The sequence below is a fragment of the Larus michahellis genome, chromosome 11 (genome assembly GCF_964199755.1).
Source record: "Larus michahellis chromosome 11, bLarMic1.1, whole genome shotgun sequence".
NCBI classification, from domain to species: Eukaryota; Metazoa; Chordata; class Aves; order Charadriiformes; family Laridae; genus Larus; species Larus michahellis.
The window spans coordinates 16,655,789-16,672,010 of NC_133906.1; the positions used below are offsets into that span (position 1 = coordinate 16,655,789).

Genomic DNA, 16,222 nt, shown 5'->3' on the forward strand with positions numbered 1-16,222 from the left:
TCCTTTTAATTTGTTTCAACCTCTTCAATCTCGTTTATATCACTGTGGTTGGCTTCCATAGTCAATAGGTGTTGATTCATTTTTTAAAAACAATTTGAGTGTATCAACTGTATTTTTTTTTTATGAGTGCAATCCTCTAGCTTTCAGTCTGGTTTTATCTTTCCACGGTCTGAAAGCATTCTGAAAGCAAAAGGATTCCTTCATACCGCTTGTTCACTGAATTAGTTCTGCATTGACATTACACTCCTTGAAGACTGTAGTAACATCATCCTGCCTACAGACAGATTTCATCCTGATTTTCTAAATGTGCAGAGGTGGAAACAGTTGGGAATAAAGGGGATTCAACCGTAATTTCCCAGATCACTCGGAGAACCACACACATTCATGTGAGGAATTTTAATCTAATCAAAGAGATATTATTAGACTTTCAGAAGCCCCACTCCTACTCAAATCAACACCCCAGGCAGAGAGTAATGTTGCAGTTCACAGGAAGACACCACAAACCTCCCCATCCTGGCCCCTTGCTTTAGCTATGAGTGTGAAGAATTTCTTAAAAGAGATACAACTGTCCTTGAGAGAGCTCTGGCTTTTTTGGCAAAAGATATATCTTTTGCCCTGTTCTGCTGTTTGTACTTCAACCTGCATAAACATCAAATCTGTGATCTTACTTTTGAAACTATCATGAATTAGCGCTGGTTGGGAGAGGGCTTTCATTGAAAAAGATTGATTAAAATGCACTGAGCGGAAACTAGATAGTCTTTTGCCTACCTGAAGTTTGAACATGACACTCTTCATGATAAAAATTCCTACCCTGCGCAAATTCAGATGGGGAATAAAACACTACCCCTCTCTTTTATTTGCCTAATGCAAAATAAGATATTCTTCAGATAAAAAGGTAACAACAGAATAACCCACAGGAACTATTTCTTCAGTAAGTAGTATCAAAAGTTCATCCTACTGAACAAAATCCTCCCTGAGTCCTTTGTAAGAGGAGTGCGCTGAAAGTGAGAAACACACCTTTGTGAGGGGTGAAGTGGAAAGTCATCAGAGAATTGAATTTGCATCCTTTTCTTTGGACTTGCATTACCATTTTTCCTTAAATCCTGCCCTCCCTCCTCTTCCCTCTGAAGCTCGGTTTCTCTCTTCCTCTTTCATCTTTTCACTCTTCTGTCATAATTGATGATTTCCTTTCTTCTCTTTCCTAAAAGTTTATAGAAGAGCTGGTCATAATTTGGAGCGATGGGATGAAAGTAAGACAGCAAAATACAGTCTGAAAAGTCAAGGTTCTTGCCAAGGATCAAAGATTCTAGCACTGCTGCGACAGATGTAAAAGGGCAGATCTTTATCTGAGTCCGAGACAGACTAGGATCATAAGTTTTGCCAAAGGAAAACCTGGAGCCAGCAGCAATCTCAGTCATGCTCTGATCTTTTTCATCTGCAAATCTTTCTTTATGTATTTTCCCGTTAAAATTAAAGTCTACTAGCTTTTTTCCCCATTAGCTCTTCCTAGGCCCTGTCTATTTCTTCCACGGAACCTCTGTAGGGTGTTTTTTTGTGGTGCTTTTGCATGACTCACATTTAGCTTTGCTTGAAAACAGCAGGAGGAGTTATGCTATGAAGTTCAATATGTACCTGCCTGAAATTAGCTGTATGTTATATATACTTATATATTAGGTGTATAAAAGTGAGGCTTTTCTAGACACAAAATAGCCATTGATAATTAATATTTTGAATTGAGAAAATCAAAACTCTTATTACAGTTTGAAACATGCAGGAAAATCAAAACAGACTGAGATTAACAGGAAAAAACCCTTTTGATTATGTAAGTATTTCTTAATTAACAATTAGGACAGTGAAAGATGTCATGGCATGAGAACAGCAGGGTTTGATGCTGACAGTGTTGTTATAAAAAGACTGCAGAATGGAAAAAAAAAATAGAGATACAAATGATTATATTGCCCCAAAATCTGTGAGCTATTGAAATAATTCTTTTTTTTGGCAGAGATTACTCTTGGAAAAGATCAGCTGGAGAAGTTCTAGAAAGCTACAAAGGATTGAATCAGGATTTGGAAAGTGGAAACTATTATAAAACATGAATTAATGCAGTGACACTCCTATTACAATTGCTCACATATCTTATCTCTTTTTCAGGAAGAAAAGTAACTTGGCTGACCCAAAAAATAAAGATGCTAACCTTCCAGCCAGAGAGTATATCAATCTCCATCTCAATTGTGTGCCAACTGAATAAGGTCCAGAAATTAGCCGAAAGTTCACGGCATGACATAATTTTAAAAAATGAATATGCTATTATAAGTAACTCATTTAAAGTTAAGGCAGATTTTAAAACAGTTGACTTTTCATTCTAGGCATGACCTAATTGAGAGGTACGGACCAGAATGAAGCGTCAAGGATATTGCAAAGCTATTCTCTAGAGCTACGCAATACAATGGAGTGGAACCTAAACTCCAGATATTAAACTGAGTGATTTTTGTGATAGTTTTTTCCAATTAGGAAAAAAATTCTGAATTGTGGGGCAGTGCTCCAACTTGCAGGATTCATCAATCCTTCTTTAGCTGCATGATCTTTGGAGAAAAATTTACAGCGCATCTGATTTTCAGATGTTGCTAGTTTGGTCAAATTATAACCTATTTGCTGAAGATACCTTATTAGGTTGTTGATCTCTCCATGAAACAGGAAAACGTACAGGGACTGTGGTCTTCCTCCATCATAGCATATTATCTTACTTTCCTGACATTAACCGGCACATCTGACACTAACCTAAGAGATTTCCAATTATACTTGCTTATTTCTCTGTGCCTCTTTGAAGTGCTATAAAGAATAATACTTATGAGTATCAGGAAGAAATATTCCAGATCCTTCAGGGATATTACAGCTCACTGACCCAGCTCTTGGCTAAACTGCTATTAAAGAACTCTTTCACCTAGGAAGCTGAGAAATCCTATGTGTACGTCTCTTCTAAATCTGGCTTTCTGAAGAAGGGGGCTGGCACCAGGTAGGAGCAAGGGCTGCTGCGCAGCTACATGGGAGAAGGAACTCGGCAAAAAAGCAAAAGCAAAAGCTTAGAGCGGTCAGCCATCAGCAAAGATTCCTGCTGGGCAAGGAATCATGTAAACGCCAAAGCAAAAGGTGAGCTCAAAGGATTTATGTGCTAGAGAATTTTTCACCAACAGGTTGTTGCCAACGCAACAGACGATATTACAAACTTAAAGTTTGAAAAAGTGTTTATTATGGCACCTAATCACTTAGCCTGGTTTTCCACACTGCCCATGGTCTGTATGCCGTAGCCTGGGAGCCAGAGTAATCGCATGCCCTGTAATCAAGACGAGACTGCACTTCATAGACGTGGAGCTCGTTTAGCTGAGCTGGCTGGTTCAGATGATCGCGCCCTGAGCTCTGGTGCTTGTAAGGGTTAATTGCTGCCTGGGTTCAAACTAGCTTGGGAACGTTTCCGCAAGCTGAGGTCATGCCTCTAGCTGCTGGATAACCAGATGTTTGGAAAAGATGTTCCAATTGATTTCAATATGGGTATCATACCTGGAAAGCTTTTAGGACCAGGCTTTTATTGGAATGATTGTGATGAGGTGATAATCAGTATAATGATTGGCATTCAGTATAGCAAGAATCGGCACACTAATTGTTTTGAGGTTTCTTGTGCCTTTGTTTGTTTTGCAAACTGAGACAGAAATTGCTACTAAAATTATTTAAAAATCATATCAAAACACGTACCACTTGCTACAACATAGAGTCATCTCTGAACTGCTGAAATCCCACAAAGGCAGAGTTACTAAATTTACACTTGCCATTGGCAAGCTAATGCAGTCTTATCTGCAATATATTTTAACTTTTTGTTATCAGGTTACATATAAAGTTTGCTTCTCACTACAGCTGCTGTCCTGCCTTCCAGTTAGTTATCAAAGTCTACTGATAAAGGCTATTTTCCCATCACTTAATATTCAGCAATTTAGAAATAACATGATCATTAATAGAAAGTAAATACAATTCTGCTACCCATTAACCTTTTTTGCAAACAGATGCTACAGCATTTGGCTGAAAACAATATACCTTGATCCCTTCATACACAGCATAAAATCCACTTACTATATGTACCTTTGACATCAGGCATAAATAGGCTGGGAACAGCTACACCCACGAGCCTCTGATGTCGGATGTGATCTAACTCACAACAGGTTACAACAAAATGAAATCCACGGAAGGCAGCAGATTGATAGGACTGTAAAACTAAGGGGCTCACACGTTAAACACTCCAGTTTTTCCACGGATGGAGGACTGCATACAGAGTTATATTAGGAACAGAAGCCTATGTAAATAAGAAACCTGACCTTTGTTTGAAATTTATGAATAGAATCAGAACACCTTTTAATTTTACCAACTTATTTCCTTTATAAACAGATAATGCATTTTTATGGCTTCTTCTGATGCATATCTAGCACATTTCATTTTTAGGTCTTGATTGACTTCCGGGGCTACGCTACAACCAGAAGCAGAAATTCTGAAGTACTTTGGAAAAGCTTTGTTTTTATAGTATTTTTGACATAATGAAAACCAGCAAGTGCTAGAAATATTTTAGAAAAGTATATTCACATTGCTCAATGGTAGCATTTTGGTTAAAATTTCAGAATTCGCATGGAACTCTTGGAATAAAAAGCAATGGACTAAAGTAAAGGAAAGGAAATTTTAGGTGGAGGCATTAAGGAAATCTTCCTAACATTAAATTAGGCACTTGAATACATAATCTAGGATTACCATGGATGTTTAAAAAACAGGTTGGACAAACACATAGCGAATAGATACAAACATACTAGAAGCAGGAGGTTTGTCTGGCTGATCTCAGAGGCTCCCTCCACCTACAAATACAACAGTATGACAACTAACAATATTTGCAGATAATTAGTTCTAATCTACACTCTAGGTACAGCATCAATCTTGCTCATCCCCAAAATCCTACTGCTTTTCAAAGTCATTCTCTCCAAAAAACCAGACACAGTAAGACAGACGCCAGTATTCTCTCAGATGTTTTGTCTGCAAGTTTCTAATTCTTTAATTTAACCAGGAATCATAATTAGTTTCCCAAGTCTGCTCCCATGCAAACACATTCTAAATCTGGACTATTTTCTTGCCTTTGCTTTTTCTAGTAGTGGAGAGCCACAGGAGGGTTCAGCATAAGAGACTGGGATACTGGGGGTTAAGGGGACCCAGGTACGGATTCAAGAGTTTAAAAAGCAATGTACCAAAGAGCACACCCTAAGAAAGACCAGCTCCTGCCCTGTCCCATAAACACCCACTCTAAATATTTAATAGGGAAATACTGAATGCTAATTTTTATAAACAAGCGACTATAAAAGGTATGGGCTTTTACTGGAAAAACAGTAATAGTAATAATAATAATAAAGCCCCTTTTCAGGACATGCCAGTGTAATGTGCCATGCTTTGCTTTTCAGGAATATTTTTATATCGCTGGAGTAAACGCTAAAATAGCAATTTGTAATGAAAATAGATGATCTTAATTGCAATAGAGCAAATGATACATTTAACAGGGTGTGCATGCTCTTTCTAAGTAGCTTACTGTATTTTCATATCTCCCTCAGTTAGAAAAGCAATAAGCCATCTGCAGATGTTTATGTATGAAATCCAACACAGGGAAAACATTTGCACTGCAGAACAGATAAGATAATTGAAAATGAAATTGCGAGATAAGGTGTCTGACAGGGCGGAGGGAGGCTGCACAGTGGAAGAAAATCCATCCCCATGACTACTGGTCCTTTCTCCTCCCTGCTCATTGCTGTTCGTCTCGTCTTGGATTCCAGAGCTTGTTTTATTCCGCAGCAGCCTTTCTACAGACTGGCGGATTCAGTCACAGTTGGAAATTGTGGAACTGTGGTTTGTTTCAGAAAGAGAAGAAAGGAGATTTTAAGTATCGCTTTAGCAGCAGATGGCTTTGCTTTGGATTCTTTTATACACAAAGGAGATGTGTTTGCTGGCTTTGTAATTAACTCCAAAAGGAAAAAGGAAAACTGTTAAAGGCAGTGTGGATATGACTTGAATTTTTCATGAGGTAAGAAGTCAGAAAATAGATAAAACTGTGGCAAAAGTTACTGAAATAGATCTTTTAAAGGATTATTGTAGTCTGTACATCCTATATTTAAAATTGAATGGAAAGTTTCCTCCAGATTTTATCCGTGCAATACTTTGGAACTCAATGAACAGACAATGTGTGCAACCAAAACATTTACTGGTCACTTTGAAGGGATGAGACTATGCATCTTTAACATAGGTAAGAAAATACTTAGCAAAGAAAGCTTTTTTAGAACTGATTTTCTTTTAGACTATGCTTTTAACTTTCTTCTGTTTATGCGCATTTCAGTAATGTTTCTGCATCTAGAGGAATGAAACAACTAGGCTAAGTGGATTATCATTTCTTACAGAGTTAAACTCTCACTATGGTAGAGAATCTTTTTCAAAATGCACGGATTAGGGATTGAAGTAATTAGTTCTCTTATTAAACACTTCAATCCAATTCTGACATCAGCTGTAATTGTGGTTCAAGGATGCTGATTCTGTTAATATTTATCAGCTTAAAAAAATGCCTGTATGTATTGCAATAGTTCAACGTGCTGCAGTAAGTACCAGTGTCACTTATTTTTCTAATGCTGTGAATACTCCAGATGTTGAAAGAAGACAGATGTAATTGTTTTATTGCCAAGGAAATGTTTAAATTGCCTTGCAGAATGACATGGACTAAACTTTTTAACTTACAGTACAAACCAAACAGTGAAAACAAATTAATCTTTTTCATAAAAAAAGGACAATGTAGATGATCAGTGTGCCTAAAGCTAATGTAGTGAGTACAGGTCAGTACAGGGACTTTTCCTTAATGGTAGAAAGGGCCAAGGAAGCCCTGCTACCCACACTGAATTCTTGGGAGAGGACATTCAGCACTCGCTATCAAACCGTGCTGTGCAACCATGGATAAATAAGGGAGCATAGCAAATAGCGCATAAAATATTACAAACCTGGCTCAGCCTCATGTCCTCTGAGTCCCCACAGTTTCTCCTGCTAAGATAAAACGCAGGGAAGAGCAGAGCTTGTCTTTGAAGGCATCTTGCTTCCAAGCCAGGTCCCCTGCTAACACCTGGTCTTTTCTCAAAGGGCAGGACTCAGATCTGTGCGAGTCAGGTGAATACCAGAGGCAGCGCAAAGAGGAAAGATCACCCTTGGGGTAAAGCAGCCAGACTTTAGACCCTTACACATCTACGGTGGCAGTAAAGCTCATCAGGACAGCATTACCACTGCCTGGCCTCTTGCCCTTCCAGCATGCACCCTTCTGTGTGGTAAACCCAGCCAGGCCATTAGTGCTGCTCCAGGGAAAAGCAGTTTACAGTGAATTCCAGGAAATATGTTGTCTGAAGGTGCTGTTGCCCAGCCACATCATTGATTCCTGCAGGGTCTGACTGTGCTAGCTTCAGAATCCCTTCCATTTCTCCTGGACATATTAGGAGAAGAGTTTTTGCCAGCTGGTGCACACACAGTAGGGTACGTAGCTCTTGTTCCTGACCTGCTGGACTAGGGACACCTGCGAGGGACTACCGAGTCTACCTGAGCCACTGGATTTCAAAAGCTTTTGCTTTTGCAGTGTGATTGTGCAAGTTTCTATGCCATTCCCTCAACACAGCTGTAACCAAGCCAGCTAGTTATTTAGGGAGACTACAGGGCTTAATGTTAGCCCCTCACCACAAATTAAGCCATATTTGGAATATCAGGGCCACGCACAGTCACATAAATCTACAGCCACTTCTCACTCCAACATTGACTACACTAGTTGAAAAGTCTACTTTAATCATAATGAGAGTGGTTATAGATCCTCCAAAGGTGGTGGGGTTTTGTTTTTTTCAGAATCTTAATTTTAAGCACCCAAACTAATGTCATGCCAAAATATCAGGATAAAGTAGTTGAGGATATAACTCTAGCTGGAATATTCTTTGCGGGCCGGGGGGCAAACAGTTACAGAATCACAGTTGCCAGTTTAACTCCGGATTTGGCGCTTAATCTCATGCAAGCAACCAAACACTTTTTATTCCTTCATGACTAAATAATGGCAATAATTTCTGTAAGAAGGTTGACAAATCTACACATAAACAAATTATTTCTAGTAATAATATAACATCCACCTATCTCTTCTTTCTGTGCATCCTCTTTAATTTTCCACTGCTGCTTCATCCTCCTTTTTCCACAGGCTCTCAACACTATGGTATTTATTACTTAGGGGTGAAGAATGACCTCCTTCCAACTAGTTTCCCAATAATTCCTACTTCAAATAGGAATTAAGGTGAGTTGAGTTAGAGCTGAGTTTTGAAAGGTGTACATGTAGAACATATTTATCCATCTTTCAAAGTAACTCTTACATCCTTCTTTTTTCCTTTCCCAGGTTGGAAACAGCCTCTTTCTGGCCAGAAAGCTGCCGAGCCTTTGATTTAAGATTAACTTTAACTCAATGATAAATTCAAACCCATCAAGATATTCTGCTGAACTTAATTCTTCCCATTAATATTTGTTTTATAACAACAGAATTGTACTAATATCAGATTTTTGCTTGACAACTGTTTAAGTTAGAACTGAAAGACGAATCAATTCTGTGTCTCTTGAGTACATATTGTATTTAACCACAGAACATTTTGGGGATATCATTTGTCAAACTTGTACAACAGCAAACGGTGTGTAGGGAAATGGGACAACCTTTGGCAACTACCGATATGGGAATAATTGTATGTAGAACTAAGATGTGATCTTCGTTTGGTTTACATTTTTCTCAGATTAGATTCATAGAACCATAGAATACCAGGTGGGAAGGGACCTCAAGGATCATCTGGTCCAACCTTTCTTGGTGAAAGACTGAGGAAAAGGGACATGCTATCTTTAACACACAAGCAGAACAGGAAGCTCCTTTAAAGCTGTCATTCCTAGAGGTATTGACTATCACTTAAACTCAAGCACACATCATTTTGATTAAGCCAGAGGGATTTGTGTATTAGCTCACATTGCTTTATAGTTCTAGAGAAAATACAATTGTGATGGCTAAGTTGGCAATGTGATGGCAGGACCCAATTCTTCATTTTTCTGATAATAAAAAAGCAACAGATTATCCTCATTGGAATTCCTTAAACCTTGCTAAATCTTCAGCTGGGACAGACCTTAAAATACTTTATTTTGAAAAGCAAAGTTTATCCACAGTTGGTAAAGGAGGACTTGTACAAAAATGTTCATGTAAGTTTCAACAGAGCCATCACTGCTATTTCTTATACATCACCATCAGTTACAATTCTGTAACACTGTCAGTACAGAACCTCAGAAAAGGAGCATCAACCTCCATCATTTATATATCTACACCACCACTAACATTCAACCACCAGCTCTTCCTGTCAGGATTTCTTGGTGCTATAATTAATATCGGATTTGCTCAAAACTTCAAGGACACCAACTATAAAGACAGATTCATAGCAATCATTGCCTTGGAAACCTCCACACAAAATATCTTCTAAGTAATACTAGATTTGGTCCATAGGTTGGCGGATGCTTCACGATGGATAAAGCCATTCAGCATCCCAGTGAGATTCTGGCTAACCAAACCATCTCTAACACTAGCTATTCTCAGTTTTTGAACTTTGATACATGCCAACCTTCCTTCCTTGCAGAATTCTTGCTTATTACAGCCTACACGTTAGTTACAATAGTGGGGCTTTTTGGAAATCTTTGCCTGATTATTATAATAAAGAGACGGAAAGAAGCTCAAAATGTTACCAACATTTTGATTGCCAACCTCTCTTTATCGGATGTCTTGATCTGTATCATGTGTATTCCTGTCACAGTTGCTTATACCTTAATGGACTACTGGATATTTGGGGAAGCTATGTGTAAAGTAAGTTCTTTCATACAAAGTATATCTGTCACAGTCTCCATTTTCTCACTCGTACTGATTGCTGTTGAGAGATACCAGTTGATTGTGAACCCGCGTGGCTGGAAGCCTAGTATTTCACATGCTTACTGGGGGATTCTTTTCATCTGGGGGTTTTCCCTCATAATATCCATTCCTTTTTTAATATTCCACCAATTAACTGACGAACCCTTCAATCATCTGTCTTTCCATAGTGATTTCTACAAGAACAAGGTTGCTTGCATCGAAGCATGGCCCTCCGTTACAGAACGGCTGATTTTTACCACTAGCCTGCTGGTGTTCCAGTACTGCTTCCCACTGGGGTTTATTTTTATCTGCTATCTCAGGATATTTGTATGTCTTCGAAGGAGACATGGTAAAATAGAGAGGATGAGAGAGAATGAGAGCAGACTGAGTGAAAACAAAAGGATTAATATGATGTTGATATCAATTGTTGTGACTTTTGCAGCTTGCTGGTTGCCTCTCAATATATTTAATGTTGTTTTTGACTGGAACTATGAGGCACTAATGAGCTGTAATCATAACCTGGCATTTACAATATGCCACCTTGTGGCCATGATCTCAACGTGTATCAATCCCATCTTTTATGGCTTTCTCAACAAGAATTTTCAGAAGGATTTGATAGTGTTAGTTCACCACTGCAAATGCTCAGCATCACAAGAGGAATATGAAAATATTGCCCTTTCAAATCTGCAAACTGATGCATCTAAGGGATCTCTCAAATTAAAAAATCCCCCTGTGGATATCTAAAATAATCCAACAGCAGTTTCCAAAATTTTGTATTTTGTTGTAGATGACCTCCTTTTGTAGGTCGTGATTTGTTACCACTGAGTTTCGAGGAAGTCTTGGAAATTTAGTTCAGCAAAACCAGGATTATGCTCCCATAGGCATACTCTTAACAGATACTTTATGACGGTACTAATGCTAATAAACCACTTCCAGGAGTCCCAAAGATTATTATTATAATCAATAATAATGAATTATAAACAGTATTAACATCTCACTTTCTTAATCCACAATTTCCAAGTCACTGGCATGCTACCTTAGCACCAACAAAAATACTTCCATCTCAGCCACTGATGTGGCTGTCCTTCTTAAACACCTGGCTTCACCCAAGTAAGCCATGAATCCGATGGCATTCCTAACTTCAGCAGCCTTCTCACAGACCGCTCTTTGGCCTTTTCATTTTCCAGCCCTACATTCTCCCCATCTCTGGTTAACCTGCACAACGGTTCATAGGCACGTCACGCTGTCAGGTAGGCCCTTTAACATTGCCCTAAGCCTCCACCATCTTCCTTTCAGCCCCAGCGTGCAGTTGGCTTTGGTTTAGTACCAGTTCAGCCTAGAAATTGCATTTTAACAATGGAAAAGGCTAGAGTTGGAATTTCTTTTTTTTTTTTTTTTTTTTTTTAAATGAGCACTAACACAGGCCCCATTTGATGTACTGCAAATTCCACTCCGATTGGTGCTGTTCAACATCAAATACATATTTAGCATTTCTCCTAACAGCATTGTATTCTACTCCAAATCACCAGTATGGATCATTGCTTTCTCTGTTACCATCATTACTGGGGTCCTTAAAACAGACCTTTTAGAATCTCCAGTATCAAACAAACACACAATGAATTCATAGTAAATTTTGGTTTAGCTACTTATCCAGATTATAGGTTCCTCTTTGAGTAGAAAATTAGGTCTGTGTTTTAATTTCAGCAATACCTTTCACCACATTTCTGCACTAGCAAGAGGCCACACTATGTTTGAAAGTAGTTTCTTTTGTAAGACATTGCATAGAAGCCTGAAGGCATAATGCCAAACACGACTTTTCTCAAACTAAAACATTTTAAAAAACACTTTCCAGTTTGGCCATAAGAAAATAACCAAACATATTCTTCATCCATGCAACAGTGCCGACATTAATAATCACTTAATATTGGGCTGTTTAAATACAATACTTAGAATGCTTTAGTCCAACAACTCACCGTGCTTTCTCTGGTTCAAGTTAAATATAATTAATTACCCGTATTGCTAAAGCGCTGCCTTTTTTTTTTGGTTCCAAAAATCACCCTTGTTTTAACCCTTGTACTTAAAATTCCTTGTAATTTATTCTCTAACTTTAGCCCCACTTAAGCAAAAAGAATTAACATTCAGATTACGATCAGCTCCTCGGTGATTCAGCTATGATGAAACTTACCTTAAGGCTATGAAATTCTCTTGGATAGGGACCAGCATTTTCCGTAGTCGTGCCGTTCTTACAAGATTCAGTCCGGTCATAGTTCTCTTGTTCAGTCGCTACAGCCTTAGTGCAAACCGTCTGCAGGACTCTGCTCATCAGAGGAGCTCTGGGAGAAGATCCTCACAAGCTCTTGCAGATACGCTGGATTGTTAAGCACTTCCTGATCCACGCTGAGCCAAAAGACTCCTTGAAACCTATTAGGGTCCGATCCCATTGGAGTCATGAGGGCAGCACTACTCACAAGAGCAAGAATGGCAGAGTTAATGACATAGTAATCAAGTATTTGAGTGATAGACATGGATTAGTGTTGGCAGAATTTACTATTTTTTTCTAATTCGGTCAAATATAATGCATGTAAAGTAAGGTGCATAAATAACCAAAAACTTAAACACCTGCCTTGTGCATCACAGAAGGAAAAACAGGAGACAGCTAAATACCTAGTAAAGGTGAATGATCAGGCTGTTGAGAGTATCTCACTATTAATTATTTCCATTAACGCCAGCCTCAGTCACTGGGCTCCCTTTAGTGCTGATAGGCACCATCTGCCTGTCCAGCACAACAGGCGTTTCACCAAGCAGCAGCCAGCAACTCCTCGTCAGCGATACTGCTGACCTGCCGTGCGTAATCACAGTGGCTGGTATACGCTTTGTGAAGGGAGGTGATGGAGTTGGTTCTCTGTTCTACCGGTGAGGCTCCAGGGTAATAAAGTGATTAATTAGCTCCATTTCACTTGCTTAACTGAGAGCAAATCGGATCCGGGATTTTCACTTTTCTTGGAGATTCCAGCACCCACACAGAAATCATCAAATATTGTCAGATCATCCACTGAACAGAGCATTTTCACAAATTATGGTGGCATACCTGCTAGAGGCTGGGTTATCAGCTGGATCTCTCCAAGTTTGGAACGCAAATCTCTACTATCATCTTCCTCGTATCTAAGCACACTTTTACAGCTTCAGGGCCCGTGCTTAAAGCAATTCACAAGCACGTGACATTCACGATATACTCTGATTTATCAATATTAGACACAACAGTTCAGATTACTCTCAGTTCTCGCCGCAGCAAACATCTCAGACAGTATGTAGCGTTTGAATCAGGCCCAGCTGAGATTCCCATGTGTGAACTTGGCCTAAGTGGCTCCCATAGCAGTATTCCCATGCCATGGGCATGCCCAAGTGTGCTTAGTTATACAGCAGAGGCGGCCCCAAGTGGTTTAAATACAACCACAAAATGAAAACTAGTCTAAATTATGTGGTCAGTGGGCCAGCAGAAACTCTTGTGACTTTATGAGAAGGCCAGGGATGCCGATGGATGGTCTCCCTTTACTGTCTCTCCCTACAAGTGCTTGGGCAGTACATTTCTGTGGCATTAAGCAGCTTTTAAAAAAAAAAAAAAAAGGTTGCTATGGCTTTTTGTAACACGTGTTACCTACTCCTGACATCCTGATCAGAGTTAAGCAATCAATTTTTCCAGTCTGAATCTCGGCATAAGAGGGTTCTTTGTTACCAGGTGGAAGCTCTCCGAGCAGTGAGACTGCTTCAGAATCGAATGTGAATAATACTACTTGTGCCTTGATTTCTTGTCATTTCTTCCTTACCCTTTCATTTGACTCAAGTGCTGATGCTCCATTTCTGTGCTGAGCGTTCCGTTATCAAGTATCTCTTTTCTTAATGCTGCACTTTTAAAAATCATTGCTAACCGAACAGAGCATCATCACTGTCTTGAAGACGTCGTCCTTCATGCTGCATGTTCTCTCGTTACACCCACTGACTTTATGCGCGGTCTGGTGTCTAATTGCCAGACAAGTCAATAGGAGTGAACTGACTTTGAGAGGAATAAGAACAGACAAAGAGAAGTCGCTTATTTTTAATACATGAGCATTAGGGACTCCAATGTGCTGTGCGATGGTGATGTGTGTAACTGTGCATTATGCAATATTTAAAGATTGTTCCTCAAGTCATAGTATTAAACTGACAAATGTTGCCCTGCGTTAGGTAATGCTGATAACTCTGTTTTCCCTTATTTCATTGGTATGGCAAGTAGATAAAATTATAGCAGCCTTGCTCACCAGAACTGCTGTTACTTGATGCAACCTGATGGAGGACTGTGAGCTTCCTCGGGGGAGCAGAAACACGGAGTTAGTTATGGAAAGCTAGAGGGGGAACCTGACCTCCAGGATGCTATCCAAATGTACAAAGTCTTAGCAGTGATGCTTTTTTTAAAAACCTGCATCAGAGCTTCGTTCAAGTTGTTCAGTCATGTAGACCAGACCAATATATTTATAAATATCTTTGTAAATGAATATCTCCTTACATGTGTTTGTATTTTATGGTTGATTGGTTTAACTGTAAGCACATATAACTAGAGTTAGATACTCGGGAAATGGCATTCTTTGTGAAAATGATTCTGTTGAAGAGAGAGCTCAATTGATTATTGACTGTAATTATGCGTGTGGACAAAAGCAGTGCCATTGCTGTGTGTTATTTAAACACTTTGATTCCTCCCGTCTACTGACAAATAAATATTACCCTGTATAAAACTGCTACGTTGCCAAGCTGCTGAATTTTACTGCCTACGATCTTGATAGGACAGTTCTCACACAAACAGTTCTGGAAACTGGTTTAGCATTTTACGTGTTCACTTACTAGATAAACAAAGATCAGTGAAAAATCAGATATTTGCTGTTTCCAGAAGAGAGAAGGACTTATAAACAGCTAAGGAACTGTTTATAAGTATATAAAGAGCTGACATACTTTTTGGTGGAGAACGACAGAATCATAAAACAGGGAGGTTTCAATTGAATTTATGCCTCAAGGGCAGAGCAATTTTTTACTATGATACTTTACGATTTGTACTCAGATATAATCAACGTGGTTGGAATACTGTTTTCTTAGACATTTTGCAGACACATTGAATAATCTGTGCAATTTGTGAGAGTGAAAGCTTCCCTTCAGCACCTCAGGAAATTCTACCTGCAGCACAAATACTGGAAGAGCTCCTGTGAGCGCTGCACTGCAGCCCAGTTGGTACGAATCCGCTCCCAAAGCAGCACCTACTACTGTGTTGTAAGTCATCGATATCTAAGTAGGAGAAAGATACTTTTGATTTTTCTTGCTTAAGCCAAAATGTTCATACCACATTTGCCTGCATTATCAATATTTTATCACATACAATAAAAACTTCTGGGATTTAACAATGACGCTTATTACTATGACAGATTCCAGCCTTGGAGATGAGATGCTTTTATTTTACCCAGCCCTGATCCACTACATGTGGCAAATGATAGTCAGGTTCTATTTCTTGCATGATATTTTTTAAAGTTACATCACAGCTGCATCAATCGCAAGGCAAGAACATTTCACCCTGACATAACTGTAAATTAACATTGCACTAAACTGTACCGCAACAGGTAAAATTCTGAAAAACACTAGAGTTGACTTTCAAGGAGATAAATTCTGCATCTAAGAAGTGTCTGAGTCTTACCCGGATTATAAGAAAGACATAGAAGTTATGGCAAGGCAGGTAACTACATACTTATAGAAACGTGGTCATATAATGCAATTACAATATGTTATTTTATGCCATCGTTCTTATTTAGCAAGCTCTGTTCCATGCCTCTTGAAGCACAGTTCGATTTTAGCCTACTTTCCTATAGAAACAAAGTTTATACCATTATGCTTCTGTTCTTTTGACCCCAGTAACATTTAAGACATTGGCCAATCTTAACCAAATTTGAAAGAAAAAAATGTCTCACAGATTAGTACACTCCTGTCTGTGGAAGAACGGTGGCTGGCTAGAAGACAGAAATGCAAATTGCCGTCCCCGCTGAAAGGTTAGACACGTGCTTGGGTCGGCACTACCTGATCAGAAGATGCTCGGCTTCAGACTCGCAAGAGCACGTGCTGTCCATCGCCCAGGATGGGTATCAGAGTTTCAGAGAGACGACACAGAAGTTTTGCCCCAGTATTTGGGATCCTTCGAAGTTAAACAAACAAACAAAC

General features: G+C 39.1%; 1 protein-coding gene and 1 long non-coding RNA gene across 2 annotated transcripts; one reads left to right on the plus strand and one right to left on the minus strand.

The window, feature by feature from the left end:
* Window positions 1-383: 383 nt before the first annotated feature.
* LOC141749784 (uncharacterized) lies at window positions 384-16,196 on the minus strand. Its single transcript, XR_012589479.1, has 3 exons — window positions 16,082-16,196; window positions 12,180-12,454; window positions 384-1,201 (listed from the first exon to the last, which is right to left on the minus strand). It is a non-coding gene; the product is annotated as an uncharacterized LOC141749784 (long non-coding RNA).
* LOC141750004 (neuropeptide Y receptor type 6-like) lies at window positions 9,617-10,738 on the plus strand. Its single transcript, XM_074604391.1, has one exon. It carries the CDS (start codon window positions 9,617-9,619, stop codon window positions 10,736-10,738), a length of 1,122 nt encoding a protein of 373 aa, XP_074460492.1.
* Window positions 16,197-16,222: the final 26 nt, after the last annotated feature.